This window comes from Phocoena sinus, chromosome 3, assembly GCF_008692025.1.
Source record: "Phocoena sinus isolate mPhoSin1 chromosome 3, mPhoSin1.pri, whole genome shotgun sequence".
Lineage (NCBI taxonomy): Eukaryota > Metazoa > Chordata > Mammalia > Artiodactyla > Phocoenidae > Phocoena > Phocoena sinus.
Window position 1 is genome coordinate 5,669,088 of NC_045765.1, and position 21,636 is coordinate 5,690,723.

General features: G+C 50.4%; 1 protein-coding gene across 1 annotated transcript in view; it reads left to right on the plus strand.

Annotated features, from left to right (window-relative positions):
- Positions 1-21,636, plus strand: part of ARHGEF18 (Rho/Rac guanine nucleotide exchange factor 18) — a 95,826-nt gene that overhangs the window by 23,282 nt on the left and 50,908 nt on the right. The window contains 8 exon segments of the mRNA XM_032628198.1: positions 245-510; positions 1,436-1,586; positions 2,261-2,375; positions 3,057-3,114; positions 3,432-3,476; positions 3,969-4,046; positions 4,959-5,061; positions 5,208-5,349. Of these exon segments, the coding sequence (XP_032484089.1) occupies positions 245-510; positions 1,436-1,586; positions 2,261-2,375; positions 3,057-3,114; positions 3,432-3,476; positions 3,969-4,046; positions 4,959-5,061; positions 5,208-5,349 (958 nt within the window).

The window sequence follows — 21,636 nt, forward strand, 5'->3', positions numbered from 1 at the left end:
CAGACAGAAATTCAGTAAGGGAGGTGGAATCAGGTCTGCCAGCCCAGATTTCTGGCCCCTTTTGGGGGGATAAAGCCTTGAAGGCCTGGGTTAGACATTACACCGAGGGGACCACCCCCATTCTACCCCACCTGCCACTAGATGGGCGCTGAACCCAGGTTGGATGGGAGGGGGATAGGCAGGGTCTGCGAGTTGGGGGCCTCTGCTGCCCTCGGGTCAATGCCTTTTCCCCATCCATCTCCAGGAGGATGGAATTCCAGGGCTGCTCGGCAATGGCGAGAGCTCGGAGGACTTCAGCCTGGACTTGGGGGACCTTCAGGGCAGTGAGTATATCCAGGACCTGGGCCTTGAGGTCCCTTCACAAAACCAGCCTAGGGGGGCCAGGGGCAGTGGGCCCCCTAGCGAAGAATCCGGAGAAGACTCGCCCTTCTCCAGCCTGGCAGGGTCCCAGGGCCTGCTTCGAAGACGCAGCTGGGAGAGGTCGCGGAGCTGCTCTGAGACCTGGCAGAGGTCAGTCCCGCCCCACCCGCCCCCAATGCCTTCCGGGACACACCCCCAGGGCGGCCAGGCTACGCTGCCCCCCTGCCTCTCAGTCATCTAGCTCAAGGGCCACCAGAGGTGTCTGCACTGTCAGAAGGCAGCCCCAAAGGCCCTCTCCGGAGATGCAGGCCTGCACACAGAGCTCACGTGGGCACATGAATCCGTGTGCATGGGTAAGCACGCACACGCTGAAGGAGCGTGCACCAGCCCAGACCGGAACTGTGTGAACCCGGTCGGCAGGCTCACACCTAGATGTGCACACCCGCCCGTGCACCCTGGGCGTACACGCCCACGCTCAACACGCGGGCATGCATCCTCTCCCTGCTCAAACCCAGGGACGCATAAACATGTCACTTGCACTTGCGTGCACAAAGCCACAGATGCACTTGTGATCAAAACACAGATGCGTGCTCAGTGCCACCCACAAACCACAGTGGCAGCCCCAAACAGTAGAGAGGGGTGTTTTAGCGGCCCCCTCCACCCCTCACAGGTCCCCCCAGATAGAAATCCAGTCTGTGTTAAAAAAAAACAGTGGGAGGGAGGACTTCCCTGGTGGTCCAGTGGTTAAGACTCTGAGCTTCCAATCCAGGGGCATGGGTTTGATCCCTGGTCGGGGAACTAAGTTAATACCACATGCCGCTGGGCCAAAAAAAAGGTAAAAAAACCCCAAACACAAAAAAACAGTGGGCCCGCGATGCAAATGGAACTTCAGCATCAAATCCCCCAGCTAGACTCCCCACCCGCCTCTCTGGTACTGGGAGAGCTGGACCCCTCTCTGTGCCCTGTCCCCCCAGAGGGCTACCCACGGGTTCCCTCCAGGCCCCCATGCTTCACATGCTGGAGCTGGGGCAGCAACCAGGTGGAAGAGACCCGACTCCCTCCCTTCCTCCACCAGGCTCAGCCTCGAAGCCTCAGCTGCAAATGAGGGGCCCTGTCTCCCTCGGACACTGGCCAGCCTTGCTCTGAACTTGCCAGGAGAGGGCCTGCAGGCCTGGACCAAAGGGTGTCTGTCTGGGGGTGGAACCCCCCCAGAGGCACCAAACAAGGTGGGTGCAACCTGCAGCCACCCCGGATGATAACACACCTGTGGGCCCAGGCACTGTCTCTGCAGGTTCCAAGGAGTGCCTCGCCCATAGCTGGGGGGACTGCTTTATCATGGCAGGTATAGCCCGTGACTGGGGAGGCTCTGGGTCCTGAGATTGCAGCCCAGACCTGAAGGTCCTTTGCTGGGCTGGGATCCTTGGCCATAATTTCACCCCTGGGCTGGGGAGCAGAGGCACGTCTCCTCATCTTTGCAGCTGGAAGGAGGTGCTGCCTGTGACTGGAGTTTGGAAGTAGGGAGGGCTCGTCTGAGGTCTGGGATTTTAGCCCCAAACTGGGGAATGCATGCTCGGAGCTGTTGCCTCTGCCTGGGGCATCTTTGCCCATGACCATGACCTGGGGGGAAATTACTGGCCACGGCTGGAATTTGTGGCTCAGAATTCCAGAGCTGCAGCCCACAGCTGGGGTGGGGAGCTGGTGGTCCTTGGCAGGATTGCAGCCCATGGCTGGGGAGGGTATGGCTCCAGCCCTCAGCTGCTATGGAGTCCCAACGCTGTGCTCAGGCCCCATGGCTGGGGGCAGCCCCTGTCTGCAGCTGAAGGCTGGGGACCCTCGACCCAGTGAGCCTGCCTGCAACCTGGGCTGTCTCCAGGCTTAGCGAGATGCTTATTCCCTGCAGGAATGTGACAGCCCCGAAAAAAGAGTGAGGTCACGGTCGGTTCCCGTGTCCTTCGATGAGATCAGCTCCCTGGAAATCTTTCCGGATTTGGAAGTGCCCACTCCAGCGGTTCAAGGTAGCCCAGGCTGGGGGTTTCCTTCATTCAAACTAAGTGGAGTAGGGGGTTTCTGCTGGAGGGTCCCCTGGGTGGGGCTGGTGGAGGGGGCTTAGGGTCTCCTGGACAGGAACTGGGCAGAATGTTGAGGGGGTGGGGGGGATTCCTGCATCATCTGCCCTTCCCCCACCCCTACCCCCCCACCCCACCCCCAGGATCCTCCAGCCAAGGTGGACACAACACTGCAATGACCCGCAGGGCTCCCTCTTCTCCCTCTGGCTCTGTCTCTTTCTTTATCTCCTTCTTTGTCTCTGAATCTCTATCTGAAGAGCTTGTGTCCCTCTGGTGTCAGACAGACCTACAGGCCAAACCAGAATCTACCACTTTCTAGCAAGTCTCTAAGCCTTCTTAACCTTCTCACGGAGAATGGAACAATTACTGTATCTCCTTAGGGTCGCTTGGAGGGTTCACTGACCGCATAAGTGTAAAGCGTTTAGCCAGTCGTAAGCACTCATGACACGCTGGGGACACTTCCATCCCTGGCTCTCTGCCCTCTTTTCACCTCTCCTCCCCGAGAGTGGCAAGCCACATCTGGACAGTCTCCATTTCTGCAGGGGTGGGTTCAGGGGGCGCCATGCAGGGCTGGTCCTGCCCCAGGGCCCCCTTCACGCCTGTGCCACTTGGGGTGGGGGCTGATTCCAGGCCTGGACCCACCGGTGCTGGAGTGCATGGAAAAGGACCACGTGGAGCCAGATCATGTGTGAGTGTCCACCTCTGGGTCAGGGAGGGACCCCCTGGACAGCCAAGGAGTCAAGGCTTAGGGAGGAGGGAGGCAGGGTGTAGCATCACTGTCTGTAAGTGACCAGCCACTGTCCCCCTATAATAATCTCGATCTTCTCTACCACACCATCCTTCTCCCCAGAGAGGGACCCAGACCCCTCGACAGCATGGGGAGGGGCTGGGGACCCAGTTTAGGGGCTGCATCAGGACCCGGGACCGGGTCAGGCAATCACAGCTCGCCTTGGGGAATATCTGTCATGTGGGGCAGCTGTGGGCTGTTTTTATCTGCCATTGCAGGCTAATTGTCCAGCAGGTGCTTCAAGAACTCCGACAGTACCATGGGTAAGTGGAAAGGGGGCTAGATGTGAGGCAACAGGTATGTGAGGACAGATGCGGAGGACAGGTGTAGGGGGACAGGTATAGGGGTGAACAGGCATGGTGTGAAGACAAGGAGAAATGGGAGGAAAACGGTGACAGGAGAGGTGGGAGGACGCCCAGGTGTGGGAAAGGGCAGGATGCAGAAGCAAGCCGCCACCAGTCCATGCACTACCTTTGTCCAAATGGGAAAAGGTACCTCTTTCCCAAAATACTGCCATCTGTTAGGAAAACGTCCTGACATGCAGATTTTGTTTGACCAAGACCTGTTATCACCCTCTGCTGGAAAACCCATCGCAATGACCATGTATACAAGCCCACATGTGGAGGGATGGTGGGATCTCAGACATGGCACGGGTGGCACACCTATCCACAGGAGCCCAGAGGGAGAGGGGCACTAGAGGGGGCATCTGCGGGAGGAAGAAAGGGCTGTTGTGTCTGTCCCCTCTGATCCTGCAGGGCCCGGGAGAGGGCTCGCTTGTCCATCAGCCCCGGAGAAGCCCACTCAAACCTCACCTGGTTTGAGTTCCTGTCCGAGTGAGTACGCAGAGCTGCTGGCGGGCTGCCACTGGATTCCCACAAGAGGTTACCGTGGGCCCTGAGCTGGGGGCCCCGTCCTCTCACTGGAACCGCCAGGGCAACGGTAGGGGTGGTAGGGGGGCTCCTCATATGCCCTGGGAGGGCAGAGGAGGGCTTCTTGGAGGAGGTGACAGCTTGAGCTGGATTCCGATGGAACAGTAGGAGTTCACCAATACGAAGAAATGAGGATGGGGAAAAGAAATCAGTGCCTTCCTCAGGAACAGTGTCGGGGTGGGGCTGGGAGGAGGGGAGGGAGGGGGGTAGTCAGCAGAGGCCAGATCACACCTGGGAAGCAAAGGAGCACAGCTCTGTGGTGAGCGATGATGGTGAGCACTGAGGGGTACAGACTGGAGGTATGGAATCTCCCTCCAGGGACTAGATTCTGCAGGGGCTGGGTTTCTTTGCCAATGGCTTAATACATATTTATTAAATGAGGGTGTGCCAGCCATCCAGGAGATGGGGCTGGAGCATTGGATGGGAAGAGGGAAGCCGGGTTTGACAGATATCCCACAGGAAGAATGGGCAGGATTTTAGGCTGATGGAGATAGGAAGGGGGCATGAATCAGAGGGAGGAGACTGAGATGGACAGGGCCCATCAAGGGACCTCACGTTGGAGACCATCTCACCTTCCCCTCCGCAAACCTGGTCCCCAAGGTTCCTGAAATTTGCAAACCTCTGTAAATGTTTGTTCACTGAATGAGTGAGTGAGAGAAGGGGGGAGAGAGTTAGGGACCACAGCAGGGGTGAAACAGGATGAAGGGGCCTCAGGGAGACAGATTCCAGGTGGATCCCAGAAGCGACCTGCAGGACTGGCTCAGAAGGGCCTTCTGGGTCTGCTGCGCTCTCCTCACCAAATTTTCTGCCCCTCAGGAGCGAGGACAGAGCGGGGAAGATGGAGAGAAGTGACAGGAGTGCCAGGGTGAAGCGCAGACTGAGTTCCCTCCGATGTCGAGTCACCAGGCAGAAGGAGAAGGTCAGGGGGCCGGGCCGGAGGTGCGGGGGGGGGAATCCCCCTCTGCCTTCCGCTGCTTGTCAGGGCGCCCCTGGCTCCAGATCTCTATGATTTGAGGCGAGACTGGATGCACAGGGCATTCTAAGGCCCACCTCTGTCCCCAACAGGGGAAGAGCCCAGTGCTTCTGAAAGACAAAGGACAGGATGCTCGAGAGCGGAAGGAATGTGTCAACGGGCACCAGCTGGCTCAAGGAACCTTCTCTGGCCACTCCAGCTGCCCGCTGTGTGGCAAACCTTTTCTGAACTCTGGTAAGTCTGGTGGCCCAGCCCATCCCCCTGGATGGCAGCCACTTCCTCTCCTTCACTTCCCCTAAATCATTCTCATGGTATCCTTCTCTCTTTGCATCCTCGTCCTATTTCACCCTTTCTAAGCTCGAACCAACCCTGGCTTCCTGGATGTTCACCAGGAATCCATCCCTAAGAGCAGGGACCATTTGGTTAGCTTGGGCCCCCCCCCCCACCGCCGCCGCCGCCAAATTCCCTTTGAGTCTCAGCTTTCGTCGTTGCAAAAATCCTTTGGCAAAATCCAGACTCGGGCAGTATATTCGTTAGCTAGGGCTGCGTAACAAAGTAACACCATCTGGTTGGCTTAAACCACAGAAATGCATTGTCTCACAGTTCTGAAGAAGTTCGACATCAAGGTGTCAGCAGGGCCAGGCTCCCTCTGAAGGTGCTAGGGAAGGGTCCACCCCAGGTGTCTCTCCTGGCTTCTGGGATTCTGGTGGCTTGTGCCAGCAGAACTATAATCTTCACATGGCATTGTCCCTGTATGCCTGTCTACGTCTGAAATTCCCCCTTTCCTAAGGACGTCAGTCACATTGTATTAGGGGCTGACCCTACCGTAGTATGATCTCATTGAACTAAATAAAATGGCAATGACCCTATTTCCAAATAAGACCACCTTCTGATGTACTGAGGGGGGGTTAGGACTATAACATATGAATTGGGGTCGGTTTGGGGAGGCGTGATCAGCCCAGAACAGGCAATTTTCTGCCTCCCGGGGCTGTCTGGGGGGTAATGGTGTCTGCTCAGGAAAAAGTACTGGGATCCAGAGGCCTTGGAGGGAGATGACTCTGGCCTTCTCTGAGATTTAACGTATCACCTTTTTGAAAACAAATCGGGCTTTGTAAGGGAGAGAGAAGAGGCACCGGCAACTGCTTGTTAGTTGCAAATTCAGGCTAGTGCAGGGTTCCTCAACCTTGGCCCAATTGCCATTTGAGGCCTAGTGATTCTTTGTTGGGGGAAGGGGGAGCTATTTTGTGCATTGGAGGATGTTGACCGGCATCCCTGGTCTCCACCCACTAGATACCTATTACCCCCCCATCCCATGAGTCATGACAACCAAAAATGTCTCTAGATGTGGCCAAGTGTCCCCTGGGGGCTAGGATTGTCCCAAGTGAGAATCACTGCGGAGTGCAGTAGAGAACTGGCCCCAGGATGGGCTGTGCCATGAGAGCTGTCCCTCCACCTGCAGGGCAGGTGCCTCCCTGTGACCTGAGCCACAGGTTTTGCATTTCCTCCTTGCCCGGCCCCACACATGGGCATCTTCCTTCTTCCTGATTCCTCCCTCTTTCCGGAGCACTGTTTTTGCTGGTGGTGGGACTGTTGCCTGCTCTTCTCAGGGGTGTCCCCTTCGGAGCTTTCTCTGCATTGGAAGATTTCCAACCCGCTTTCTGACACATGGCCTCAGTTTTCAGCTGAGGCCACCTGGGCTTTGCCAAGTCTTCAGCATCTTAAAGTCCTTTTAAGCAGCAGGTGACTTCCTGTTTCTGTTGACTTCCTAATCTCTTCTTCTGGGGGTCGGGGGTGAGGTCTGCTGGATACAGGGACTTCCCTGGAGGGCCAGGATCAAGCCCCACGGAGCTGTATCTGAGGCATCAAATTCAAGGGGCAAGTGGGAGGTTGGCAGGAGGAAGAATGAGGTCAAAGGTCCGGGACTGGGCCACGGACAGTACAGAAATGCATCCACGCTATAATGGCAGGGTTGAGTATTTTGCAGCATGTTCTCAAAGCTGAAAATATTTACCTTACGGCTCTTTATAGCCAAAGTTTGCCGATCCCCGAGCTAGCTTTCCCAGCAGCAAGGAAGGCCCAGAGAAGTGACTTACAGTAGCCAACAGATCAATGAACCCCTTACACATCTGACCTTGAAGATGAGGGTTCCAACAGGGACTCGTTTCCTGAAGGTCACTTTACAATCACAGAAGACTTTGTACAAATAGAGAGTAACATTACTATACTGAGCAGATACAATATCCCAAACACCAAGTCCTTTAAACAGATTTCCTCATTAATCTTCACAACTCTGTAAGATAGGCGCTAGTATTCCCCCTTTCTACAGATGAGGAATCTGAGGCCCAGAGGAGTTAAGTTCTCGCCAAAGGTCACACAGCAGGGTCTGAACTCAGAGACTGAGCCCCTGATCACCAATCCACTGCCACATGACGCCATTTAATATTTTTTTAACTTTTTTTTTTGATGTGGACCGTTTTTAAAGTTTTTATTGAATTTGTTACAATGTTGCTTCTGTTTTATGTTTTGGTTTTTTGGCCGCGAGGCATGTGGGATCTTAGCTCCCCGACCAGGGATCAACCCCGCACCCCCTGCAATGGAAGAGGAAGTCTTAACCACTGGAGCGCCAGAGAAGTCCCTATTTTTTGTTTAATAAAATTAATTTTTAATTCTTTTAGTTGTACCAAAGGCAAAATTTTATAGTTTAAAGGAAAATTAAATTACAGATACATGAAAACCAAAAGTTTAATATACCAAAGACACTCTGTTGCTTGACGCGCTTAATGTCAATATTTGGGGCAATTTTTAAGGTTTTCCCACCAAAGAACGGTGTTAATAATAGCTCTGTACAATAATATTTAGAGTAATAGGAAGATGAAAACACTTTCATACCATATTTTTGCCAGCTGTTCTAGAGACAGCAGACACGTGCTCAGTTGGTTTTCCTTCGCTTTGAAATAAGCTACCGGTAATTCTAAACCAGGCAAAAATGTATTGTTGCTGGATGGAATACAAGCGGTCATCCTTGCAAAAATGTTTTGCAATGAGTCCTTGGCTTCTATGAAAGCCCTAAAATAGTAAACGAGAGACTAGAGTTTATTTTCAGATTCTGTGACTGGCTTCCAATAATCTTTTATCAGTAGACTTACAAGCAAAATACCAGGTACTAAGGATCAGATTCCATTCTTTGGTATAAGCATGAAACTGTTGTGGATTGCTGTCTGTGGCTAGCATAAAGCAACGAATTACCACGCGTAGAATGCAGTGCAAGGCAGGCAGGAGGGATAACTTAAATGTTTTGTTACTTCAAAAAGACCAGACCTGGGACTTGTAAGTGGAATCTTTTGCTGCATTTTGGCATTATACCCTAACTTAGAGTATACAACTATCTATCTGAGGACTCCCCTAACCCTCCAGTGGGCGGCAGATCCCTTTTCTCCCCGAAACTTTTTAAATTTTTCTTAATTTTTTTTTTTTTTTTGGCTGCGCTGGGTCTTCATTGCTGCATGAGGGGTTTCTCTAGTTGCAGTGAGCGGGGGCTACTCTTCGTTGCGGTGCGCGGGCTTCATTGCGGTGCCTTCTCTTGTTGCGGAGCACGGGCTCTAGAGCACGTGGGCTTCCGTAGTTGTGGCTCGTGGGCTCTACAGCGCAGGCTCAGTAGTTGTGGCGCTCGGGCTTAATTGCTCCGTGGCATGTGGGATCTTCCCGGACCACGGCTCGAACCCGTATCCCCAGCATTGGCAGGCGGATTCTTAACCACTGCGCCACCAGGGAAGTACTTTCACTTTAGATTTACAGAAAAGTGCAGAGAGAGCCCCCTTACGTGGTTCACCTAGCTTCCCCTCATGTTAATACCTTATATGACCACAATATGTTTGTCACAATTTAGGAACCAACATTGGTACAGTACTATTAACCAAACTCCAGACTTAATTCAGATTTCACCAGTTTGGGGTTTTTTTTTTTTTCCATTAGTGTTCTCCTTCTGTTTCAGGATCCAATTCAGATACTACATTATCTTCAATCACCCTGTCTTCCCAGTCTCTCTGGTCTTTGAGGATTTCTCCATCTCTTCTTATTGTTCATGACCTTGACAGTCTTGAGAAATGTTACCCAGGTGTCTTGTACGATGTCCTTTAATCTGGGTTTGTCTCATGTTTTCTTATAATTAGAAAGGGGTTATGGATTTGGGGAACCTTCCTGGCTCATCAGATCTGGGGAACGTGCTATTGACATGACATCCGTGAAGATGTTCACCTTTAACACCTGGTTAAGGTAACATCTGCCAGGTTACTATTTTTCCCGTTTCCCTACTCTCTTCTTTGGAAGCGAGTCCCTCAATCCAGCCTACTCTCAGGATGGCAGGAGTCAAGTTCCACCTCCTGGAAACATCATTTGACTTTTGGGACAACCCTTTGAGGTCAAGGAAGATTGGAGCTCGTGTCACAGAAATGATGTGGCTAGCACTCAGCGTGGCGCCTGGTACTTACAGGCAATGGTAGCACCTACTGACATCATCATTATTTCTTGTTGTTGAGGAGGCAAAGCTAGCATCTAAATCACAGACCCTAACCCTGGGCTCTGACCACAGCCCCACACCTGTCTAAGGAAGCATGTGAGGCCAGAACAGCTGTGTCTCGCTCCCAGCAGGCGGAGAGCAGGCACTGCCCAGGTATAACTCGTCACAAGCCTACCTCCCATCGCAGGTATTCAAAGCCAGATGTTACTGACTTAAGGAAACAGCCCCACAGTAAGTTAAACAGAACAGTGAATGAGTCACGCTCCAGGTAATTATGGAAGGTGCGTCTCCAGGGTAAAGCTGAGATGCTTTCCTAGAGACCAGCCCCGCTGATGGAACACAATTCCAGACGGTCCTGTTCCTAGCCTTGACCTCTGAGGTCCCTCCGTGGTCTGACCCCGGCTACCCCTCCACCCTTCTCTCCCACTACTCAGCCACCGGGATTGCCCGCCGCAGCCACCCTGAAGTCTTGTGGCTGCCTGTGCCCATCACCTGCACCTTGCTCATTCAGCGCTGTTCCTGGAACTCCCTCTGCCACATAACTCTTACTCACTCTCTAAAACAAAGCGAAGGGCCACCTCCCCAGGAAGCTGGCATTAGGTGACTGTAGGTTCTGAGCGTCTCTGAGGCCAATTGCTGTCAGTCAAGGGCCATTTTGTCCCCCTAAAGAACATTTGGCAATATCTGGAGACATTTTTGGCTGTCAGGATTAGGAGTGCTACTGCATCTAATGGGAAGAGACCAGGGATGTTCAATATCCTCTGATGCACAGAAGCCCCTGACGACAGAGAATTATCCAGCCCCCATTGTCATTAGTACCAAGACTGGGAAATGCAGCTATAGACATATAGCTCCTTAGCTCTTAGCAGAGTCCCTGGCCCATGATAAGGACTCAAAAACATGCAGAAAATGGTTGGATGGATAAAAGGAAGACAAGAGATACCTCTCCTTCCTGATAGGCCCCTTGGAAAGGTTTTAGGGAGAACTTTGTCAACCTGAAGGTTTCTATAACCCAGGGGGCTATAGAAATAAGGTTCATGCCATTCTTCCTGCTTAGAATCGTCAATGGCTCCCCATTGCCTTTGGGATAAAGTCCAAAAGTCATAGCAATTCAGAGAGTGAACATTTACAGATCCATCGAGACCTCGAAATGCCTGTGTCTGGGCTTCTGACCTCAGTTGGGGTGGGGTATCTGATGGCCTCAACTGGGGTGGGGTTCTTGCACTTCTGGGCTCCCCAACTCCCTGGACATGCTCCCTCTCTTGATCATGAAGCCTAAACTTAAAGTGAAGGCAGGTCACTTGGGAACTTTGCCACCCAGTTTCTGAACTGAGAGCTCTCAACCACAGATTGTGTGTGTTTTGAGGTGAGTTTGGTTTGACCTGGTTGAACAACTTCGGCCTTAGGTGAAAGGTGCTTGGCTTCTCTCCTGGTTCCTGCCCACCCCCTCCACTTATGGGGGACCTGGGTTAGACAAGAAGCCTCAGGACCCGGATGGCTGATGGCACCTGAGGGGTGCTGACACTTGGAGAGACATCTGGCGTGGCTACAGGTGTCTAAAAACATCTGTGTGGGGGTGTCTGGCATGTTTCAGACTCTGAACACCTGTTTGGGGGCATCTGATAGCATCTGTGTTGGAGGGTGTCTGAAAGTGTCCATGTGGGGTCTCTGGTATGTTTCTGGGTGTCTGAAAGCCTGTTTGGGGGTGTCTGATGGCTCCTGGATGAAGGTGTCCGGTACTTTTGAGATATTTGGCATGTTTTTCAGATTTTGAATAGTTTGGGGGCATTTAACAGACCTACGTGGGTGTCTGACCTATTTGAGGGTGCCTGAAAGTGAGTATCTGATGGCATCTGCCTGGGTGTCTGGTATGTGTTTGGGGTATCTGGTGGTACCTATACTGGGGTGTCTGGGACCACTTGAGAGATATATGACTCATTTTTCCAAGACCTGTAATCTTCATTTCCTGTAATCTATGCTACCACTTCTTCACAGGAGACAGACCTGTTCTCTCCATTTCTTGTACTCTCCCCTCTCAAACTTCTCGCCCCCGGACTCATCCCCCTTAGATGTCCCCAGGCTTCCACTGTACCCCAACTCCCGCATCCAGACACCCCCAATTCCCCAAGCCCCCCCCCCAGTACTGCTATCTTCTCCCAGGAATCCCCTCCCGGTCCCGCTAATCACCCAGGCCCCCGTTGACCCCACAAAACGCCCCCCAACCCCACTGATCTCTCCTTAAGATCCCCTCTAAGCGCCCCCCAGTCCCACAGATACCCCAGCGCCCCACTGACCCCCTCCCCAAAAAAGCCCCCCACCCCGCGGATTTCCCCTCAGGATCGCCCGTAGCCCCCCTGCTCCACTAACCCGCCCCTCAAGGATCACTCTCACCCTCCTCGCAAATACTCTTCAGTCCCCTCGCCCCGCGTAAACCCGAGCGAACGACCCCTGCCTGAGGCCCCAGGTACAGCTTCAACCCAAGTCCTTAGTTACCGGGACCGACCGATCCTCGCGGCCACGCCCCCTTCCGGGCCCACACCCTCTAGTCCGCCCTCCGGGGCGGAGCGGCGCGTGCGCACCTCGCCCGCGCGGCTTCCCGCTTCCGGCTCCGGGCTGAGGGCGGCAGTGGATCCCGGGAGGCCGGGCGGCAGAGGCGGCCCGGGCACTAACGAAGCTGCGGGCGGCGAGTGACCAGCGGGGGACCGAGGTGAGGCCGGCGGGGCGGGGCTGAGGAGAATGGGGTTCGGGCCCCGAGGAGGCGCCGTCGGGGCCCGGGGGCGGCGTCGGGCGCTGGACCCCCGGGGCTGCCTGGGCTTCGGGCCCGGCCCCCATGGGCTCGTCCAAACTGGCGGGCGGGTCCTGCAGTGCAGGCTGCCCCTTTCGTGCATGTGGGCTGTGTTTGGCGAATGCAGAGTGCAGACGATGCCCGCCGGTTCTGTCCGACCCCCAGCGCTTGGGCGGTGCAACCTCCGTGGTTCAGCCGGGAGAGGACACGGGTTCCAGGTTCTGGAGCTCCCCGGGGCAGGACCTGGGATGTGGCGATAACCATAAAAATACCCAGCACCGGGGGGACTTGAAGCCTCCGAGCAGCACTTATTCCGCGGAGCAGACGTCCTCCTGACAATTGATCGTTGGGGTAACAAAAACATACGAAGTGTGTGTGCTTTGGGTCTTTCTTAGTTATCTCTCCAGTTTCTCTCTTGTGGGAGAATTTAGATGGTGCGGTGCAGGAATGAGAGGCCCTTGGTCCTTGCACGGTTTGTTGTAGCTGTCTTCTTGTCTTTTCTACCTGGTGCTCTGTTGAGATCGAAGCGGTAGAGGAGATGGCTGGCCGAAGGGGTCAAAAGTGTTCGCGAAGTTTTACCACAGAAGCGAAGAACACAGCTTTTCCCCCTTTTGCCTCCGTTCGGGGAGAGTGGAACTCCAGCCAGGAGCGAGGAAGGGCGGGTCCCTTCTTGTTGACCAGAGAGAGTTCAGGACAGGTGAACAGCCCTATGGCCAAGGGCGATCTGGGGATGATTTTGCAGGTATCCGGGTGAATGAGTAATTCTGGAGCTGTACGGAGAAGTGTCCAGAGCCCAGGCTTGAGTGTCAAATCAGATCTGGGTTCTGGTGCCAGTTTCCACCACTAAGTCTCAGTCTCCCCACCTTTAAACCGGGAATAAGGATTGGTTGGGGATTTGATGGGATCATATGTGTAAGGTGCATGGCACAGCGCCTAGCATATGGTGAATGCTCAATACATGTTATATACTCCGTGCATATGGTATGCCCCCAGGCCTGTATTTTAATTGTAAATTTTTTTGAAGTACAGTTGATTTACAAAGTTGTGTTAGTTTCAAGTGTACAGCAGAGTGATTCAGTTATATATATTCTTTTTCAGATTCTTTTCCATTATAGGTTATTACAAGATATTGAGTATAGTGCCCTGTGCTATACAGTAAATCCTTTTGTTTACCTGCTTCATATACAAACAGGTAAACAACAGGTGTGTATATGTTAATCCCAAATTCCTGGTTTATCCCCCACCCCCGCCATCCCGTTTGGTAACCATAAGTTCGTTTCCTATGTCTGTGAGTCTATTTCTGCCTCGTAGATAAGTTCATTTGTATCATTTTTTTTTTAGATTCCACATATAAATGATATGCGATATTTGTCTTTTTTTATAGATAAGATTTTTTTAATGTTTATTTTATTTATTATCATTTATTTTTGGCTGTGTTGGGTCTTCGTTGCTGCGCACGGGCTTTCTCTAGTTGCGGCGAGCGGGCGCTACTCGTCATTGCAGTGCGCGGGCTTCATTGTGGTGGCTTCTCTTGTTGCAGAGCATGGACTCTAGGCGCACGGGCTCAGTAGTTGTGGCGCACGGGCTTAGTTGCTCAGCGGCATGTGGGATCTTCCCGGACCAGGGTTCGAACCCGTGTCCCCTGCATTGGCAGGCGGATTCTTAACCACTGTGCCACCAGGGAAGCCCTGTCTTTCTCTTTCTGACTTACTTCACTTAAATATGATATTCTCTAGGTCTATCCCTGTTGCTGCAAATGGCATTATTTCTTCCTTCCTTCCTTCCTTCGTTCCTTCCTTCCATCCCAGGCCTGTATTTTTAAGTTGACATTCCAAGTAATAAAGAGTCTGGAAAGTTTGAGCATCTCGGTTGTGTGGACTGGGTCAGAGTTTTATGCTTTATCAGTAGCTTGCTAGCTCTATGGGTCAAGCCCTTTTGAGTGGGAAAGAAAAAAAAAAAAAGGTTGCTCTAAATCCAGTAAGAGCATACAGCCGGCAGGCATACTAAATTTAATTCTTGTAAATTTAACTTGTTTGGGGTTTGTATGGCTTATATCCCTTTTCCATGGCATACCTGAGAGAAAGGAGAAAGGGATTCTTTGATTCCTTTCTTTCTCTTTTTTCCTTCAGTCGACTTGAGAATGCCCCCACGCTGAAAGTTGTGGTGGCATGTACGTTTTTCCTGGCAGAAACTGTGGTATAATTTTCATTCTTGTCACACAGTAACGATTACAGCTGGCTGCAGGGCCCGTTGCCCATGTCACCAGCGCCCGGGACTAGGGCTGTGGTCACCAGCTGTGCCTCCCTGGGTGTTTACCTTCCACGTGTTTAGCATATTTCTGATCCTTGTGTCAAGGTCTCCTTCATTTTTCTTCACTCATCCTGGGTCCTGTTTCCATTTCCTCAAATTCCATCGATGACTTTTTAAACATTTTCATCTAAACATTTTCATCGGGACTCTCTTAAGTCATTTTAAGCCCAGAGGTCTTTGTTACGTCCAGCCCAGTCACTGTTTCTTTGTTAGTTAAACTTTTCCCCTGAAAGTGGCGAAGAGCCGCTCTGTTTTGAAAACCCTCTCTCCAGGTGCAAAACAATTCCAGTCACAGTTCTGGAGCGGCCGGTAGGAATTTTTTTGGAGGAGGAATGTGGCTGACGGGGGAGGGGCAGAGTGATTAAAATAATGTCCTTGTGGAGGTCTCAGGGAAAGGACCCCTGCAGCTATGCTCATTTTTTGTGTGGTTAAAATTGCCTTGGGTGTAAACTAAATTCTACTGGCGTTTCTTTGCTTTTGTTCTTAAGTAGATTCATAGTTTCCACCGAGATTAAAGTAGTGTTTGGTTACGTTCAAAGTAGCAAATACACAGCCGACTTGCCATGGTATCTTGAAAAAATAATGTTCTAAAGGTTTAATTTAGAGTATTTACGGTTAGCGCATTGTGGGTGGTTACATTTTATTTTATTTTGTTTTTATTTTTTTTTAATGGCTGCGTTTGTTGTTGCACGGAGCTTTCTCTAGTTGCAGCAAGCAGGGGCTACTCATTGCGATGGCTTCTCGTGTTACGGATCACGGGCTCTAGGCGCACCGGCTTCAGTAGTTGAAGCATGCAGGCTCAGTAGTTGCGCTGCATGGGCTCAGTAGTTGTGGCGCATGGGCTCAGTAGTTGTGGCGCACGGGCCTAGTTGCTTCGCGGCACGTGAGATTTTCCCAGAGCAGGGATCAAACCCGTGTCCCCTGCATTGGCAGGCGGATTCTTAACCACTGTGCCACCAGGGAAACCCTTGACCTGTTTTAGACTTCGGACCTCCAGAACCGAAAGAGAATAGATTTCTGTTGTTCTCAGCCAGCGTTTGTGGTAGTTTGTTACAGAAGCAATAGGAAACTCAGTGCACCTGGTTTTCCTTCTCATTTGACTTGGGAGCCTCCTATGCACACCCCTGCGCCATCTCATTTCCCTTTCCGTCTGTCCTTCTACCACGGAAGCTTTTAACATTCCCCAGCAAGCCGCTGTCACCCCACCTTCGCTGGCCTGCCCTGCAGCTCCTTCTCTGCACTAATAGCCGTGAGCACCGTGAACACAGAGGTGGCAGCAGGGAGCTCAGTTCTGCTTCCGTGATATTGGAAGTGCAGCTAAAACTCTCTAATACTCAGTTTCCTGTCTATCAAATTAGAAGCATAATACCACCCCTCATTTCCTAGGGCTGTCATTGCGTGTGGAGTGCTTCTGCAGTGTTTGCGTGTGTTCGTTCATTCCTTTATTAATTCATTGAGCAGATTTTTACCCGGCACCCTCTGTGAACCAGGTCCTAGGGTTACAACAGCAAACACAACTTTGCTTTTTTTTTTTTTTTTAAATAACTAATTTCATAACAAATATATATCTACTTTTTTGAACGAAGTACAACCACAGTGGTCTCCTCCAGAAATCCGAGGCCCAATTATAAGTCACACCTGGTAAATCAGTGCTTCTAAATTTGTCACCAGGTTCCCCCTGCACCCCCTCCCCGCTTATGATCAGGAAGCTAAAACCTTCCTTGTGGTGTTTCTCCCTCTTCTAGAATATTCCCAGAGCTCTGATCCAAGGGGAAGGCCCCCAGCTTCTCCACCTGCTGGGGAGAGCTCTGCCATCCACAGGGTCAGCCGTTCTGCTGCTGCTTTTTTTAATTGGGATATTATAATTCATATACCATAGCATTCACCCTCCTAAAGTGTATGAGTCAGTGGTTTTTAATATAGTCACAGAGTTGTGTAACCATCACCACTAATTCCAGAACATTCTCATCACTGGAAAAGGAAATCTCCTACTCAGTAGCAGTCACCCCCCATTTCCCTGTCCCCAGGCACACATCTGTTTCCTGTCTCTATGGATTTTGCCTGGACAACTGATCTCTAGTCAGTAAGCAGAGGGAATTCTCTGGCGGTCCAGTGGTTAAGACTCCGCGCTTACACTGCAGGGGGCGCGGGTTCCATCCCTGGTCGGGGAACTAAGATCCCACATGCCGCAAGGCAAGGCCAAAAGATAAACAAACAAAAAGCAGAAACGGAGTTAAGGTGAAATCTGAAGGCCTTCTAGATGGTAAAACTAAACACTGTCCCCGGAGATTTTTAAAAACTGGGGTTGCTTTCTGTTGGTCTGGAAGGTTCGCCTTGTAGATGGGCCTGGATATGGGGGCTTCTGGGACACTATTGTGTGTTTGGTTTTGACCACGATCATAATGAAAACTACCATTTTACACAGTGATGCCATAAGCATGCGCACACATGCATAGACACGCACACACACACACACACACACACACACCCCATGGGATCCAAAGTTTTACTCTGGTAGTTTCTACTCTATTTTATTATAAGCTGTCTTCCCAACTCATGAATGGGCCTGGTCCTCAACTGGTCCTCAATGTCAGAATGCCACACCGGGGTCCCAGTGCACCAGACGGTAAAAAAATGTTTAGAAAAGGATGAAGCACTTGGTGACACAATAACTCTGACTTTTGAGGAACTGTATTAGTTTCCTAGGGTTACTGTAACAAATGACTACAAAATGGGTGGTTTAAAATGACAGAAATATATTCTTTCGTGGTTCTGAAGGCCAGAAGTCTGAAATCAAGGTGTGTGCAGGGCCATTCTTCTTCAGAAGGCTTTAGGGAAGGATCCTTCCTTTTGATGGACTCTTTCAGCTTCTAGAGGTGGCCAGAGGCGATCTTTGGCTTTGGCCATCTTTTTTATTTTTTAATTGAAATATAGTTGATTTACAATGTTGTATTCATTTCTACTGTACAGCAAAGTGATTCAGTTATACATATGTATACATTCTTTTTCATATTCTTTTCCATATGGTTTATCACAGGATATTGGATATAGTTCCCTGTGCTATACAGTAGGACCTTGTTGTTTATCCATCCTTCTGCCTCCATCTTTTTTTAAAAAATAAATTTATTTTATGTATTTTTATTTTTGGCTGTGTTGGGTCTTCATTGCTGCGTGCGGTTTTTCTCTAGTTGTGGCGAGCAGGGGCTACTTTTCGTTGCAGTGCGCAGGCTTCTCATTGTGGTGGCTTCTCTTTTTTTTTTTTGAGGTACGCGGGCCTCTCACTGTTGTGGCCTCTCCCGTTGTGGAGCACAGGCTCCAGAAGCGCAGGCTCAGCAGCCATGGCGCGCAGGCTCAGCGGCCATGGCTCACAGGCCTAGCTGCTCCGCAGCATGTGGGATCTTCCTGGACCGGGGCACGAACCCGTGTCCCCTGCATTGGCAGGCGGACTCTCAACCACTGTGCCACCAGGGAAGCCCCGCAGTAGCTTCTCTTGTTGCAGAGCACAGGCTCTAGGCACATGGGCTCAGTAGTTGTGAAACGCAGGCTCAGTAGTTGTGGCACGTGGGCTCAGTAGTTGTGACTCGCAGGCTCAGTAGTTGTGGCGCCCAGGCTTATTTGCTCCGCAGCATATGGAATCTTCCCGGACCAGGGCTCGTACCCGTGTCCCCTGCATTGGCAGGCGGATTCTTAACCACTGCGCCACCAGGGAAGCCCCTGCCTCCATCTTCACGTGGCCTTCTCCTCTCTGTGTGTCTGTCTGTCTCTGTATCGGTGTGTCTCTCTGCGTCCAAATCTCCCTCTTCTTTCCCTTATAAAGACACCATCCTTTGGATCTAGGAGGGCCCACCCTAAATCCAGGATGATCTCATCTTGAGATCCTTGACTTGATTACATCTGCAAAGACCCCGTTTCCAAATAAGGCCACATTCTGAGGTTCCGGGTGGACATGAATCTGGGGGGGACCCTATTCCATGCCCCTCAGGAACTTTCTATTTCCAGTGACGTGTAAATGAGAACAAGTTTACAGGGGTTATTAGTACTTCATTCTTACATTCTTTAGAACACATTGTAATTTTCAGGTATTTTAAAGCTAAGTGTTGAACTTCGGCTCACTCTCAGGAACCCAGTAAGTAAGAAGAGGAAAGAGGAGATCTTCAGGAAAACTAGTTCCTTGCTTGGCAGCTTCTAAATCTGAATCTGCTGTGAATATAATTTGCTACAAAGTATAAATAGGTGCCTAATATGTTACAGTGGGTCAAAATGTTTGGCTAGTTGCCTGTACTCTGAATAACTCCTCCTTCTCCGTGCGTTCCAATACCACCCTCATCAAATACACAACTCTTGTACCTTAGAGAGGGAAAAGAATGTTCCGTCTGCCTAGCCCTGCACCTAGCTTACATAAGTACATGAAAGTGTTTTCTTCCTGACCTTGAGACATGAGATATATTCAAATATATTCGAGCTCACACCGTTGCAGCACTAAAAGGAATACTAATGAAGGTTTTGCAAGGTTCTGGAATTTTCCTAATATAGGAGCTGGTTAGAGCTGGCATTCTTAGGACGGTGAGGATCTTGAGATGCTCAGAAACCCACCTCATACCTGTTTGCTGCCAGCATGGGCTATTTCAGGGCTCTGGAATTCAGTAATGACTCCAAACAGTTAAGCCACTTTGCTGCTTCCTTTATTCCATTCCCTTGTGTGTGTCGGGGATTAAAAATGGGAGCTTCCCATGCCCCATGAGCCCTGCTGGGTGCATCTTGATTGTTGGGAATAGGCCCTCGTTTCCAAAACAAACCAATTAGATACAGTAGACCAGGGCTCAGCAGACTTTTTCTGTAAAGAGCCCGATAGTATATACTATAGTCTCTGCAGGTCACACAGCCTCGGTCACAGCTACCCAACTTATTAAGGCAGCCCCAGACTACGCGGAAATAAGTGGGCATGGCTGGGAGTCAGTAAAACTTTATTTACAAAAACAGGTGGCTGGCCCACAGGCCAGAGTCTGCCACCCACTACAATAGACTCATGACTTTTCCTGTTCTCTTTCTAGGCCCATGACTCTGATCTTGTAAATTTGGTGAGGGACACAGGTGCAGGGGGGACAGGAGTTCCTCGCAGGTGTGAGTTTACACTGAGAACTCCCCATGGAGGGTCTTGCTAAGCCTCACTTACCCCTCACACCATTTTGGTTGTCCTGTGACAGAAATGCAGCGCCCTTGAATAATTTCCCAGGCCATTGCAAGCAAACAGGTTTTGTTTTTTTTTTTCCTGGCATTGTAGGTGCAAGTTTTTCTTTCCTCCCTTCCGCCTTTAACAGAATGCTTTTTATCTGCTGAAAGAGAAACCCACTGGCCTCTGTCAAGTGTTTGATTTCCTCTGCCCTCCTTCCAGCCACCTCTGCTAACATTTGCTCTGTGTTTCCTGCATTGAAGGTTTTGAAAATAGTAATAATATATAATAAGGCCAGTTGGGGTTTTCTGGAAGATTTCAGATGTGTAGTAGCTACACCTGAATTAATCTTTTCAAAATCATCTGTTTTCATTGACGTTTTTCAGTCATGTCATTTTGATTTCTGGACAGTCAGTTGAATTAACATAATTGTTTAAAACACGCCAGTGATGAAAAGCCGGCTGCCCTTCCTGGCGGGGCCTAAGGGGATGGAATGGTTTTGCTGGGGCCGGTACAAGCATCTGGCCTTCTACTCAGAGGGACGAGAAATACTTACCCACGAGGCATATGCTTTCTTAGGGTCTGAACTCCCTGTGGATGAGACTGAAGGTGCCTCCTTCCTGACACCAGAAAGTAGTGTGAAATGGAGCAAAGGGGAGTGGATAAGCTCTGGGACAAGCCTGGACAGCGCAGGGGTGTCTTCCTCATGTTCTTTCCCAGCTGTGTTCTTACCAAAGTGTCAAGGTCATACCTCTGTCCTCCCGACCAGATTTGCCCTTTTTCAACCTCATGTTGGAAGGCCATTTCTGTTGGTGGTCAGTGTCATCCTTTAGGTGTGATTCTTACTAGTTTACTCTTTTTTTTTTTTAATCACTATAGAATTTCTTTTTAATTGAAGTATAGTTAATTTACAATATTCTGTTAGCTCCAGGTGTACAGCAAAGTGATTCAGAAATATGTGTGTGTGTGTGTGTGTATTCTTTTTCAGATTCTTTTCCATTATGGATTATTACAAGATATCGAGTATAGTTCCCGGTGCTATACAGTAGGTCCTTGTTGTTTACCTGTTTTACATATAGTAGTGTGTATATGTTAATCCCAAACTCCTAATTTATCTCTCCTTCCCCCCCACTCTCCCCTTTGGTAACCATAAGTTTGTTTTCTATGTCTGTGAGTCTGTTTCTGTTTTGTAAATTAGATCACTTGTATCATTTTTTTTAGATTCCACATATAAACAATATCATATGATATTTGTCTTTCTCTGTCTGGCTTACTTCACTTAGTGTGATAATCTCTAGGTCCATCCATGTTGCTGCACATGGCATTATTTCATTCTTTTTATGACTGAGTAATATTCTATTTCATATGTATGTGTGTGTGTGTGTGTGTGTGTGTGTGTGTGTATCTCACATCTTCTTTATCCGTTCAACTGTTGATGGGCACTTGGGTTGCTTCCATGTCCTGGCTATTGTAAATAGTGCTGCTGTGAACATTGGGGTGCATGCATCTTTTCGAATTAGACTTTTCTCTGGATATATGCCCAGGAGTGGGATTGCTGGATCATATGGTAACTGCTAGTTTACTCTTGGTGAAAAGTTCCAGGGACACCCCCACCTCCCCGCTCCCCCCCATGCAGTGGTTAAACTAGTTCATCGGAATGCCTCACAACACTAAATGGAGCGATTTTTTCCCCCTTATTTCCATGACCCATCCTTGCCAAATGCTAAGGGAGCTGTGAGG